We start from the raw sequence: 12,604 nt of genomic DNA, 5'->3' as shown, positions 1-12,604 counted from the left end.
TCTACTGAGCAGGAAGTCTGATTCATTAACTAGTTCTTTTTTTTTTTCCTTTTCTGTTTTAGCTTGTCAAACCTCTTCAGATTACAAAGCACATCAGTTAAATTCTTCAGAAGTGGTTAATGATTTTTTTTTTTTCATTCCTAGTCAAATTGGTTTAAAAAGTGAAATCTAATTCTGAAAAATATTTCTCTATTAAGTATTCATGGCCAATTATATTTGAGTTATTGCATCACGTAACATTTTTGATTGCCTGGTCCTCCCGAATATTTAACCAATGCATACACCTTCTTGTTAAGCTGTCTTTAAGAAGTTATTTCCACAGGACAATTGTTTAATGAATTTGGTGTTCCTCTCTCACTGCCACCCAGGAAGAAGGAGAAGGGGGAAACCTTTTCTGCCCTGTAGGAACAGTATTAGGAAATCTGACTGCCCTTCACAGCTATTTCGACAAAGTTGTAATGGAGTCGGTTTTTTCCCCTGTAATAATTGAAATGTAATTCATAGACTGTTTTCTTTATATAGGCAAGCCAAAACAGATGGGCGGACAGCAAATGCTAAGCTTGATGAAATGACCAGATTGACAGAGAAGCTTCAAGGCCAATTGGAGAGAAAGGTATTCTAGAGAAAGGACTAATTTTCTATTACAATTGAATGGCTAGTCAGTTATCTGAATGTTGATGTTACATTAATCGCAAGTTGTTTCCTAACTTGTTCTGTGTTAGTATATCATTATTTTTTTCAGGGAAGCTCAGATGATGTCTGGATAATGCATATATTCTTTCTAGGAAGAAGACGTGATATCTGCCCAGCAAAGAGAAACAGCATCTGACAAACGCTTGCAGCAAATGCAGTCTAGTATAAAACAATTAGAAACAAGGTAAAGATAGTTCATTGGGTATTAATAACAGGATACATGCAAGTGAGAGAAAATACTACGTTTTTTTCAGCCTCTGGGTTTTGTGTTTCTGATCAGTTCTGTTTTCTCAAAATACAGATATCTTATGCTTGGCTACTCTCTATCTTGTGTGTTCTATTCTGCAACCTTTCAGAACAGCTTCTGTTTTCAATGTATTTAAAATGATAAAACAGACCACCTGATTTTATTGACTGTAATGGAGAAAAAAAAGAGGCATGTATTTTTCATTCTAGTGCATAAATTCTAGTTACTCAACTCTCGTTAGCTTTAGGTGAAGTTCTAAAGAAAAACATTCACACTGAAATTTGAAAATACTTATATAAACTAGCTGTTTTTGAGGTTAATGTAGATTTTTCCTTCCATGTTAATAGGATTTGGTTTCAGGTCTTAGTACAGCAATCTTTATACAAAAAAAGATTATTTAATAGAACTTTTAAAGCACAGTTCTTAACAATAAATGCTAGTTACAAAAGTCGTTTGAATACCTGCTAAGGAGTAGAACTTTAGTTCCAGTACTGTCTACTGGAACATCTAAGACTCGATCGTGTTTTTTGTGGGTTTTTTTTTTCCCCATCACTTTCCAAGGATATCATACTTAGCTGAGCACAGTGATTTTGATTCAAGTTTCACCAACAGTTGTTGAATTATTAACATTAGTCAATTGACCTGATAGCTAAGAAGAATTCATAAATTTCTTATTGAAATAATTGTGTGACTGTTCATCTTCCCATTTTGGTCACAGCGTTGTGACCGTGATTAACAGACTCTTCAATAACTCTAGAAACCAAATAACTACCAGGGAACCAACCTTGTGACTATGTGGTCAAGTACTGCCTCAAAGAATTGCACAGACTTGTGTGGCTACCTCTACTTGATGGATTTCACTGGCCTAAGCATTGTGGAGGCTCTTAAGCTTATTTTAGAATGTCTTAAGGAATTAGCTAGTTTTATTACTTTCTGTAGGTTTTTGGTTCTGCAAAAATTGTGCTTTGGTTCTACAAAAATTGAGTGGTTGTCTTTATTTTTTATTACAAACATGTTAGAAAGTAAAAAAGCACGGCTGCTTGAAAAGGCAGCCCAAGTGTTGCCAAAGTGCTCACTCTGGGTATTTAGAACCGTGCACTTTATTGAACCAGCAGCAGTTGTGGTACTTTCTGAGATTTTTTTGAGGATACCTCTGAGACACTCTCGCCCTTTCTCATGGCTGCCAGTACTGACAACCATAATTAAACAGTAAGAATTTCTGAGCTGTTGTAAAATTACCAGTGGTTTTCTTGTTCTAATGGTATAGCTGCAACTTCATTGCCCACATCCAATTATTCCATTTCCTCCACAGAGGAAAACTTTATTCCTTGTGGGGCTGTTATATTCTGTTTTAATATAGAACATTTTCAGTGATGTATCCCAGGATAGCAACATTCTTCTAAGGATCTTCTGAGATTACATATCTGAGTTAACTGCTTTAATTCTGTTTCTTTCTAGGACTTGATTAATATTAAACTCAAAGACTCTGTCCAAAAACAAGCAGAAAACCAGGAATGCAGTTTTGGCAATTTAGGGATAAATACTTCCTATTAGTTGAGGTTGAAAGAATTAGTGTCTTAATTAAGCATCTTACTGTTAAATGAGTAAAGTTATTACTGTCCTGTAGATTACGTGTTACTGTCCAAGACGCTGAACAGCTGAGAACAGAAAGAACAGCCCTGGAGAAACAAATCGGAGAGCTTCAGACAAAGTATGCTAATCTAGAAAGGGAGAAGTATGATGCTGTTGCAAAAGTCCAAGATTGCATACAACTCTTAGAAGAAGCTAACCTACAAAAAAGTCAGGTAAGGCAATGGATGAAAATATTTCTTAAATATTAGAATACTTTCATCAATTACAGTTGTGAAGTGCTCGATTATGTATTCTTACAGGCATACATGCATACACAACCAAGCTTCTTTTATGTCTGTTGTACTAAAATTAGTAATGCGTAAGAGAGCAGGCTGTGATATGACCGTACATTACTTAGACTTGTCATACAGTATAAATTTCAAAGAATATGTTGAGTGCCTGGATAAAGGTGATCTAAGTGATAATACCGTACCTCAACTTGAATTTTCAAAAATTTTTGACAGAGTTCCTTATCAAATATTTATAAACAAATTGGGCTGTCAGAATAGAAAGGAAGGTCCTGTTATGAATACATAACTTATTAATGGTTAGGAAAGAAGAGCTAAAACTAAAGAGACTTTTTTGTTATATGATGGACATAGGTCACCAAGAAAGTGAGTTCTGTGATCAGATCTTAATTATTCAGAAGAAATGTGGAAAAGTGTCTGACTAATGAGCAGGTGAAGTCTGCAGTCAGGAAAAAATTGCAAAGGCATTTATTAGTGTATTATAAAATGAGAGAAGAAATTCAAATGTGCCATACTGCGTGCTGAATTTAGTCTTAACAGTCAAAAAAGGGTTTAGGAGATGGTGTGGATGTCTCTTAAGAATACATTCACGCAATCCTCAGTGGTACTCGATACAATGAATAGAATGTTCAGAATGAGAGTTAAAAATAAAGATGCCTGTAAACACAGTGCACCTTCATGTGCAGTTTTGATCAGCCCATTTCAGGTAAGACATAGGAGAATTAGGAAAGTGCAGGAGGAGTCAACAAAGAAAACTAGGTATGCGGACAGGCCTTGAAACAAATTTTTATATACAATATGTGATTAAACTGTCATTGGATGATGTGTATGCCAAAAGTATAGATATGAAAACAGTCAAATTCATGACAAGATAATCCACCAAAACTTTCTAAAGAACAGCGTATAATCCAGCAATTCTTCACATGTCTATTGATAAAAAAAAAAGTCACCCTGTTTTCCCAGTTCTTAACTTTCCTGAAGTATCTGCTGTTTGCCCCTTGAGGAGATAGGGTACAGGGCTTGTTAAACCTTTGTCTAGCGTGGGCTCTTTGTGTTTTAATGCTAAGCTTCAGATCGAGTCAGGCTTTTAGAAATCTAATGAATTGTGTTTGCTGGCAAGGCAGAACTTTAATGCACATCTGATGACTGTAGCCATCAGTAAGTGAAACCCAATTTATTTAATGTTTGTGAATAAATGGAGAATCTTAACATTGATTCTGTTTAGGCTAACATGTTGAACTGTTGAGCAGTTAAGGAGATAAATGCTCCCTTTTAGTCTGAAGTTGCTTTTCAAACTTGTGGAGCCTCCTGAGTATCTAAACTAGCCTTTTACTTTTAACTTTTGGAATATCAAAGTTAGCGTTGCTCTTGCTGATTTCAGTTCTGTGACAATGGAGGCAGACCTGCCTCCTTTTTTCTGACAGAAAAGAGAACTGACTTCTTCAAAGAGATCCTGCTACCTTCTGGCCTGCTTCAAGAATAGACTAAAATATTGACAAGGCTTAGGGTTCTGGTCATTACTGCAGTTAAACTTCTGTGAATCTTGTTATTATACAAAACAGGATTATCATCTTGTTATAGCCTTTCTTCCCATATATTTATAGTCATTTAGGAAACCCTTTGGTGGCATCTTTTCATAATTTCCTCATAACTTTCTGCATCTCATTTGCTTTATGACCTGATCTTCTGCAATTCCCTTTACTTGTTAGGCTCTGGTTCAGAAAGAGCTGAAAACCAAAGTTTTACATCCTCCAGCTCTTGGTGGCCACCTTTGGACTTGTCAGTTCCTTTTTCTTAGTTGGGTATTTTGGTCCTTAACAGCATTGCCCTACAGTCCGATAATGGGGAGACTATGAAGAATGAAAGGTAAAAATAAAATCATTTTTTCAGAGTTTAAAAAACAGGAAACACTCTGTCACTTGAAAATCACTGGTAAGGAGTATAAATCATGTTTCCAGTTTGCTAAGTATTAGTACATCAGAGCAGTGTTAGAACACCATTTTTCATCCAAAAGTAGTTCAGCAGATCATTTGATGCCACTTGCTATGAACTCACATGAAGTTGACAGAAAGAAGTGGCCCAGTAAAAATTATTGTGATATAAATTGTGTCTCTAAGACAGTAACTGAACAGTAACAGATAAATAAGTGGCTTGTTATAAGTAACAGTTTAGATTAATGCTGTAGTAAGAATAAACTGGAATTTGCAGACACTTGTTAATTTACTGCTGTGGCTAAAACATCCTGAATTCTTCAAACTGGGAAGTTTAGTAATGAACAGGATAAAAAATGCAGCATAATATACCTATCAGTTAACTCTTTGTATCTTAAACTGTGGCCACAGAGGTTTCTCCCTGCTCTGTAAGCGATTGAGGGGTGGAAGGAATAGGCTGTCATAATAATGCTGCTTCTGTTATGTTAACGTTATAAAGCACACAAAGCTAAGCTTACAATAAGACATCGGAAGAATTTTAAGAGTAGTCTGAGAAGTAAAATACAAAGTTGAATTGAATGGGAGCAGTAAATGAGAGTGTGACCGCTAAAGTGGCATGTTACTGCCTGAAGTGAGTAACCTTCTATAGGCTGAATTTATATCATCCAATAGGGACATTTTTCTGTCTTTCTCCCTTTTATGCATCTACATATTCTCTACGTGCCACCTAGGATTTTTCATCTCACCCATCAAGAATTCAATATTCTGTAATCTTTTCAGACCAGTATCTCCTATTATACTTTAACAACAGTAGTTGTCTTGCATCTTCCAGAGGAAGGGTTCCTTGCTACACCTTTTTCTGTAATTCTCACCATTCTTTTAGGCTGAAGAGCTGTTTGGTTCATTGTTATCCACCATGAAAGTGACTGCATACACATTCCTTAGTTGCTTATAATTTTTTTATTTCTCTACTTCTAGTTTTCTGGGAGATGAGTAGTTTAATATATCAACCATAAAAAATGCTTAGCTATATGTAGGAGCACGTGTGTGTGTGTGTGTATACAGGTATTCAGTTTCCTAACAGAGAACTTTCTATGCGTCATTGTTGGCATTTTTTATTACAGATCCTGGCCCCAGATGAGAATGTTGGAGAGTTGCTTTGCCTTTTGGTCTGAGTTCCTAGGCTTTCTTCTGTATAATTCCATACCCAGCCAAAATCTGAAAGTCCCAATAAGAAGTCCCAATAGAAAAAGGCATCTACTGACACTAACTTTTTGTGTGGTTCTGATTTACAAGAATGTGCATTTAGTGCAAAATGTTGTCACTGTTCTGGTTTTCTTGTTGGCTCTTGGTGTCAGCTACTCCAAAGTAAAAAGGAAAAGAGGTTTTTTGAACAGTCACTGTGTGTGGTTTATTCTCTCAGTGCTAGACACTATGTCACCAGTGAAAAATTATCAGTAGTATTTCAAGTTGTTATTTTTTTCTAGGCACTCTTTGGGGAGAAGCAAAAGGAAGAGGAAATAAAAAAAATGAAAGATGAAATGACTCAACTTGCAGAAGATACTGCTGCAAGAATTAGAAAGGCAGTAAGTTACGATGTTGAGAAAGAATGGGAAGAATTTTGTTTTTCCTCAGCATGATAAGCTATTGATGGTGCATGGTCAATCATGAACAGTTTTCTTACAAGTGTTTTGATAATATAGGTAGCAAGGCAGCATGCTGACAGCACTGTACTCTTCAGCTTTGTTATCTAGACATACATACTTTCAAGCTAAATATTATTAAATCTCTCAAGGAGCAAAAGCATTGATGTCTGTGGAGACACTGGTATAGAGAAGGCTGCACTGTGAAGATGTAAAGAATGACACTTCAATTTCAGAGATTCTGTTCAATAGCACGTCAGCAGACTTGAGTGTTGTATTGGTATCAAGGTACTTAATTTATGATACATGGCCTCATCTTGGAAGTTGCTGATGGAAGCTTATCATGTATGCTTAGATGATAGGACCTGTTGAAAGTTATACTATCAGTCTTTTGGCATCTCGGTACTTAAAAATACTCCCCTGTTTAGGCAAGTAAGACTCTTCTACCAAGTACAGCTAACAATCAAAAGGGTCAATATCACAGCACACCTAGAAATCAGAATTTAGCAGAGAAATGACTGAAATAAATGTTGTAGTCTCTTTATGATTTTTGTTGTTATGAGCTGCTGAAAAATTGAAGCTTTTCTGATAAAAGACTAGTCACAAAATTAATTTCCTCCATGTTGTGTACCGTCTGCAGTTAAAATGCAGACTAATCTCCCTGGAGGTTGTCAGTAATTATCTGCATGTCAAAGACACTTGCTTTATTTTAAGGCAAACTCCAGAGGAAATAAAGGCTTGTTATAGGCATGTGTTGGCAAGGTCTTTTGTTGCACGTGGACAACAATGTAAAGCAATTATCACGTCTGTAAGTTTTCAGTGGTGTAATTGATTTTGCCTCCTTTCACTTTCTTCACTATTACACAATGTGCATATGTACTGCATAGGGATGAGAGGATTCTTATTCTTTCCAATCCTTTCATTTCGAGAGGTTTCAGGAATATACTGCCTAAATTTTCAGAGCCTTTAAAATGAAGATAAAGATGGTTTGTGCCTTCTGTTTGGTGGTTACCTGAAAGAATCACAAAAATTGTGGGGATTACTTAAAACTGCAATATTTAATGTCATACATAATGTGGAGAAGGTGCAAAAGCTAAAGAGCAACCAGGATAGGCACTCTAGTTGTGACAGTGATTTACTGATCAGAATTTAGAAATCTGGAAATGTCCTGTTTCTTATTTGAAATTGTTTCAGTAAAAGTGAATCTATCACAAGCGTAAAAAGTAAAATTTTAAACTATGAATTGTCATGTTTCTCCAGGTATTAACAAATACTTCTTTTGTTATGTGATCTAAAAATATCTGTTACACAAATTGCAAATAACTTGCACCTAATGGATGGCAGCTTTCCTGATAGTCTTATTGCTTTTTTTGTAAGGCCTTGTTATGATGTCTTCCTTTCTGCTTTTTTTTTCCTAAACACCCTTAGTTGAAGTAGTATGGATTGATAATAAAAATTCTTTCTAAAGTTTATGTAGTACGATTTGTTAGTTATTGCAGTCCTATATATTTCTATATTTATATACATGCACCACATATAGACAATATATATAAAAACAGGATGGAAAAATAGTTCACGGGATTAATTTTTTAGTTTAACTTTGTTTTTGATCACAGGTAGACTCTGCGAAGAAGCAATATAATGTGCAGATTTCTCGACTAACAGAAGAACTTTCAGCTCTTCAGATGGTATGGTGTTGACTGATGAAAGTATTTTCGATAGCAAAACATTTGAGACTTCTAGTTTTTGTTTATCAAGTAGAAAACTAAATTCAGGTAAAAGTTAAGTCAAGTAAAATATGATTAATGGATAATTGTCTAGGACTGTGCTTTATTACTGTATAGCGCTTTATGTCCTGCATGTCTCCAGACATTAATGCAACATACAGTGTCTTTCACGTTACTTGACAGAAGCAGCTGTGTGCAGTGTCTTAACAGTCAGTGCAGATTCATATTTAGGTGTTAAGGATATTTGCTTTGACAGTTCATTTTTGATGTGCAGATTTGCCTTATGTGTATACAATCATATCTTACTTTTACTGAGACTCTTGCCTGTCTCTGCATGAAATAATAACAGTTCTGCAAATCCACACATTTCTTTGTATAAGTTTATTCCTGAAGTTAAGCATATTCTTACCATAGTTCATAAGCATCTTGACAGTGAGATTCTGTGCTCTAGAAAACATTTCCCATGTGATGGCTTTTCTTAAGTATCCCTGTTTCTTTCAGGGATAAATAAAGCATGGAAAGCTGAGTATTACATATCTATAGTTGGGTATGTAGAAATTAAGTTGATAAAGTATGCTAAGAGAAAGTCTGAGCATCACAATCATCATATTCTTGAACGAACCAGGAACTTGCAACAAATTTTGTGGGAGACCGAAAAAGCTTGGTGCATATGCACCTATTTATGGATTAAATTTATTAAAAAAAAGGTTTCATTTTACGTGTTTTAGTCTGTATAGTGAGTAAGAATGATCCTATAGAGAAAATAATGAGCAGGTAAATATAATCAAATGCATACGTACCAGCAGCAAGAATTACATTTACAGTGGCTGGTTTTTGGCTTTGGCACTTCTTGAATTTTTATTTTGAGTTATTTTCTATTAGCTTTATTTTAAAATGACTTTTTAACATAGGAATGTGGAGAGAAACAGGGTCAAATTGAACGAGCCATTAGAGAAAAGAGAGCAGTGGAAGAAGAACTTGAAAAGGTAAGGCAATTGCATGCATTTTTACATCACGTTTAAGATCTTTTCAGAAGAAAAAGATATATTAATTTTTCCCATTTGTCATGGTTTTTTTGTTACCTTAATTTTCTTGTTTTATTTTTTGAGTAGATTTTCTTAATTGTAAATTTTCATATAATTATTTTAATGTGTGAGGATTTTTTAATCCAGAAAGCATTTTAAGGCTGTAATACTAAACTAAAAAGAGGGTTCTTTGAAAAGTGTAAAAAGTAAAAGGAGAGATGTTTGACATAATCAGAAAGAATGTTGGTACATATTCCGGTTCAGCTTAAGCTCAGTAGACAGAAAACTAACTGAATGCCAGATATTTGAAAACTTTTTTTCCAAGTAGCAGCAACAATGATAGCAACTCAATTTTGTTTTAAATCACTGGAAAATAGGATGCAACAAGGACTAGCCTCCTTGTCAGTACTACACTGCCGAGCACCAGCGCGAGGTAAAGAGGACCTTACATGTAAATTTATTCTTCAGATTTACAGGGAAGACAGAGGACATGAATCTGACAATAGAAAACTAGAGCAACTGCATCAGAAATACTTACTTGCGGAAACTACAAAAGGTGACCTTCAGCTAAGTCTACAGACAACACAAAATAAACTGAAACAACTGGAAATGAAGTAAGTCATGGATGTTACAGAAATTGGAATGGAAAACAATGGAAATTTATTTCTGTCTAATTAAATTGTTGATTATGTGTTAGTTTTTTGTCACCTCTTTTTAACCAGTAGCAGGAATAGTATCAAGATACCGTAATTCTGAAGCAAGGGCAATTAGAAATCACTATAAAAGAATTAAAGGGGATAATGCAATATGGAATGAAATATTTTCTTTACAAGATGAGAACTGCAAGCAGTTGTTTGACAAAAAAATATTATTGTTTGACAAATATATTATTTGGAATCTTAACTGCTTTTTTAAATACTGTTTGTAGGAGAAGTTACTCTATGAAATATTCAGGCAGAATTTATTACTTTATAAATTCATCTACAGTGCGGTATCTCCTAGTAGATGCAGAACACTATGTTTACATAGCATACTGAATTTCAGGTCTGTGTTCAGAGCTAATTGACATTATTGCAGTTCAAATAATACAATTGTAAAAAGTACAATATGGTACACATTTTTAGACCAGGTTGTTGTTTTCAGCATAAAGTGTGGGATTCTCTACAAGCTTAAGTCATTTCTGTACTCTGATGATTGCAAATCCTGTCACTTCACCAAAGCAATCCGCAGTTGGGAATCTGGGAATGTTATAAAAATGAAAATCTTCTGTTTCACATTGTCATTTTACTGACATTTCTACAATATTAGATTGGGTTTATGAATTCCGTCATCTTGATAAAATTCTTCCCTGCTTTGTGCATAGTTCTATCTGTCAAGCCCATTAAACATGCTGAGCTGATACAAACTTTCAGGAAGAAACAAGGGAACAGCTGTACTGGGTCAGACCAAAGATCTGTCCCAATATATAATTTTTTTTTCTCTAGTATAGTAGCTGTTCAACTGTTGAGTTCCAACAAGACTTTTCTTTTCTTCAGCTCTGAGGAAGAGAAATCTCGTTGCCAGGAAGTTATCTGTAAATTGCAAAGCATTCTGGATTCAGAAAGAGAAAAGAGTGCCTTTGTCAGTGATCAAAGGCTAAAACTTCAGCAAGAGAATGAACAATTGCAAAAAGAAATGGAGGGCTTGAGAAAACTGGCCATAGAGGCTCAACAAAAAGCTAAAATAAAGGTATGGTTTATATGTTATTTTTATTTTAACTAAGACTGGTATTTGCTTAATAAGGCAGCAGTTCTAAGAGATCTTTGGAAGTTTAAATTAAGGATGAAAGTTTCAATTATGCTTCCTGGTTTCTGCTTGAAAGTAATTTTGTTTGTAGCATTGTGCGTCTTCAGAATCTGTTGGGTAACTCAATCCCTGCTAATTAAATTGTATTTTAATATGTATTAAATTCTGCTTGATAAGATGATCCCAAATGTTCTTTGCTTTTTATAAGATGAATAGATTAAATAATAACATATTTTCCTTCAAGTAATTTCACTTACTCCAACTGCAGATCTTCATTTCTCTACTGTCTGTAATGTGTTAGGAGTATCTGTATGACTTTCAGTCCAGAGTGTTCCTCTACTTGTATGTCCACCGTGTTGTCAGAGCAGTGTGTAACTAATAAATACTTCAGTAGTGGGGTTGTCAAACATTGGTTCTGGTTTTTTTGGACAGAGAATATTTTTCTAGATGAATAGTTGCAAATAAGATAATTAGCTGAAAGATGGATGTCCTTTTTGAATGTGTTCCATTAAATGCACCTGAACAGACTGCAGGTGGGATAATGAATTAATAGTAACCTCAGCAGATTCATGGCTTCTGGAGGGAGTAACAGCTTTGAGCCTTGATGTGCCTTCTCAACATATAAAGCTGGTGCTTTCCCCTCTGCTCTTAACTCTAGCAGTGTAAAGATACTGAAAAGGGATCTAAGAATCTGCAGCGATGAAGAAGACTTCAGTAAGCAGTTACACAAGTTATGAATGGGACCATCTCAAATCTGGTTTCCACTTTGCACCAGAAGATAAAGGAAGCAGTCAACTTAAAAAGGAAACCTTGTTCCAACTCCAGACCCTTTGGTCAAAGTTTAAAAACAAAGGATCAGAGTCTTGTAGCAGATAGGCGGAGGTTATAAAGCATATACCAGATCTTTGTCTCGTTTTTAATCAGACAGGCTTCCGTTATAGTCACAGATAAGATTTATTGCTTGCTTTCATTTTCCTCTGATGTACAGAGGAATTTAGATGTAGTTAAGAAACTCCTAACACATTTTAGCTAGATGAAAAAAAAAGAATGCGTTTCTGTGGAGGAAACACAAGGGAGAAGGATAAAGATTATTTACAAAAATAAGCATACACAGCTCATTATCCTTTATTGTCAGTTGTACTATTTGCTTAAATTGGCTTTGGGAACATGTATCTATTTGAGCATATAATTACAAGTTTAATTATTGTATGTTACGTGCTTTCAAGAAATGTTTATTAATTTAACTCAAGTGTTGTTAAAAAAAAAAAGTAAAAAGTGAGAGACTTGATTGTACTCAATTTGTATTTAGATAAGCACAATGGAGCATGAGCACGCTGTGAAAGAACATGGATATGAAGCTCGACTTAAGGAAATGGAAGACACCAGTCAAAAGTCCACTGCTGAACTTAGACGGCTGTTAGTAGCTCAGCAAAAAGCAACAAATCGGTGGAAAGAAGAAACAAAAAATCTTACTGAAACTACAGAAGCCAGGATCAGTAAGCTAAAGTAAGTGCAATTTTGTTCCTCTTCTGGAAACTGTTACAGTTCTAGTTACCCTTTGGTGTATGGCAGTAGACCTGTGGTGTGAAAAACCATGAAGAGCAAATCATCTGGACTAGATTATGTGCTTCCAGCAAAACAAGAAAGAATGTTCTAAAGAGAACTTTGGTGCT

General features: G+C 35.1%; 1 protein-coding gene across 1 annotated transcript in view; it reads left to right on the top strand.

The window, feature by feature from the left end:
* The window catches only part of SCLT1 (sodium channel and clathrin linker 1), a 41,869-nt gene that overhangs the window by 16,018 nt on the left and 13,247 nt on the right, over positions 1 to 12,604 (top strand). The window contains exons 10-18 of the mRNA XM_059826871.1: positions 523 to 613; positions 786 to 877; positions 2,568 to 2,745; positions 6,239 to 6,337; positions 8,011 to 8,082; positions 9,033 to 9,107; positions 9,615 to 9,760; positions 10,682 to 10,874; positions 12,241 to 12,437. Coding sequence (XP_059682854.1) covers positions 523 to 613; positions 786 to 877; positions 2,568 to 2,745; positions 6,239 to 6,337; positions 8,011 to 8,082; positions 9,033 to 9,107; positions 9,615 to 9,760; positions 10,682 to 10,874; positions 12,241 to 12,437 — 1,143 coding nt within the window. The remainder of the gene's footprint in view (positions 1 to 522; positions 614 to 785; positions 878 to 2,567; positions 2,746 to 6,238; positions 6,338 to 8,010; positions 8,083 to 9,032; positions 9,108 to 9,614; positions 9,761 to 10,681; positions 10,875 to 12,240; positions 12,438 to 12,604) is intronic.

Source organism: Gavia stellata, chromosome 19 (genome assembly GCF_030936135.1).
Source record: "Gavia stellata isolate bGavSte3 chromosome 19, bGavSte3.hap2, whole genome shotgun sequence".
In the NCBI taxonomy this organism is placed as follows: Eukaryota; Metazoa; Chordata; class Aves; order Gaviiformes; family Gaviidae; genus Gavia; species Gavia stellata.
This window is presented reverse-complemented; position numbering and strand designations above follow the sequence as displayed.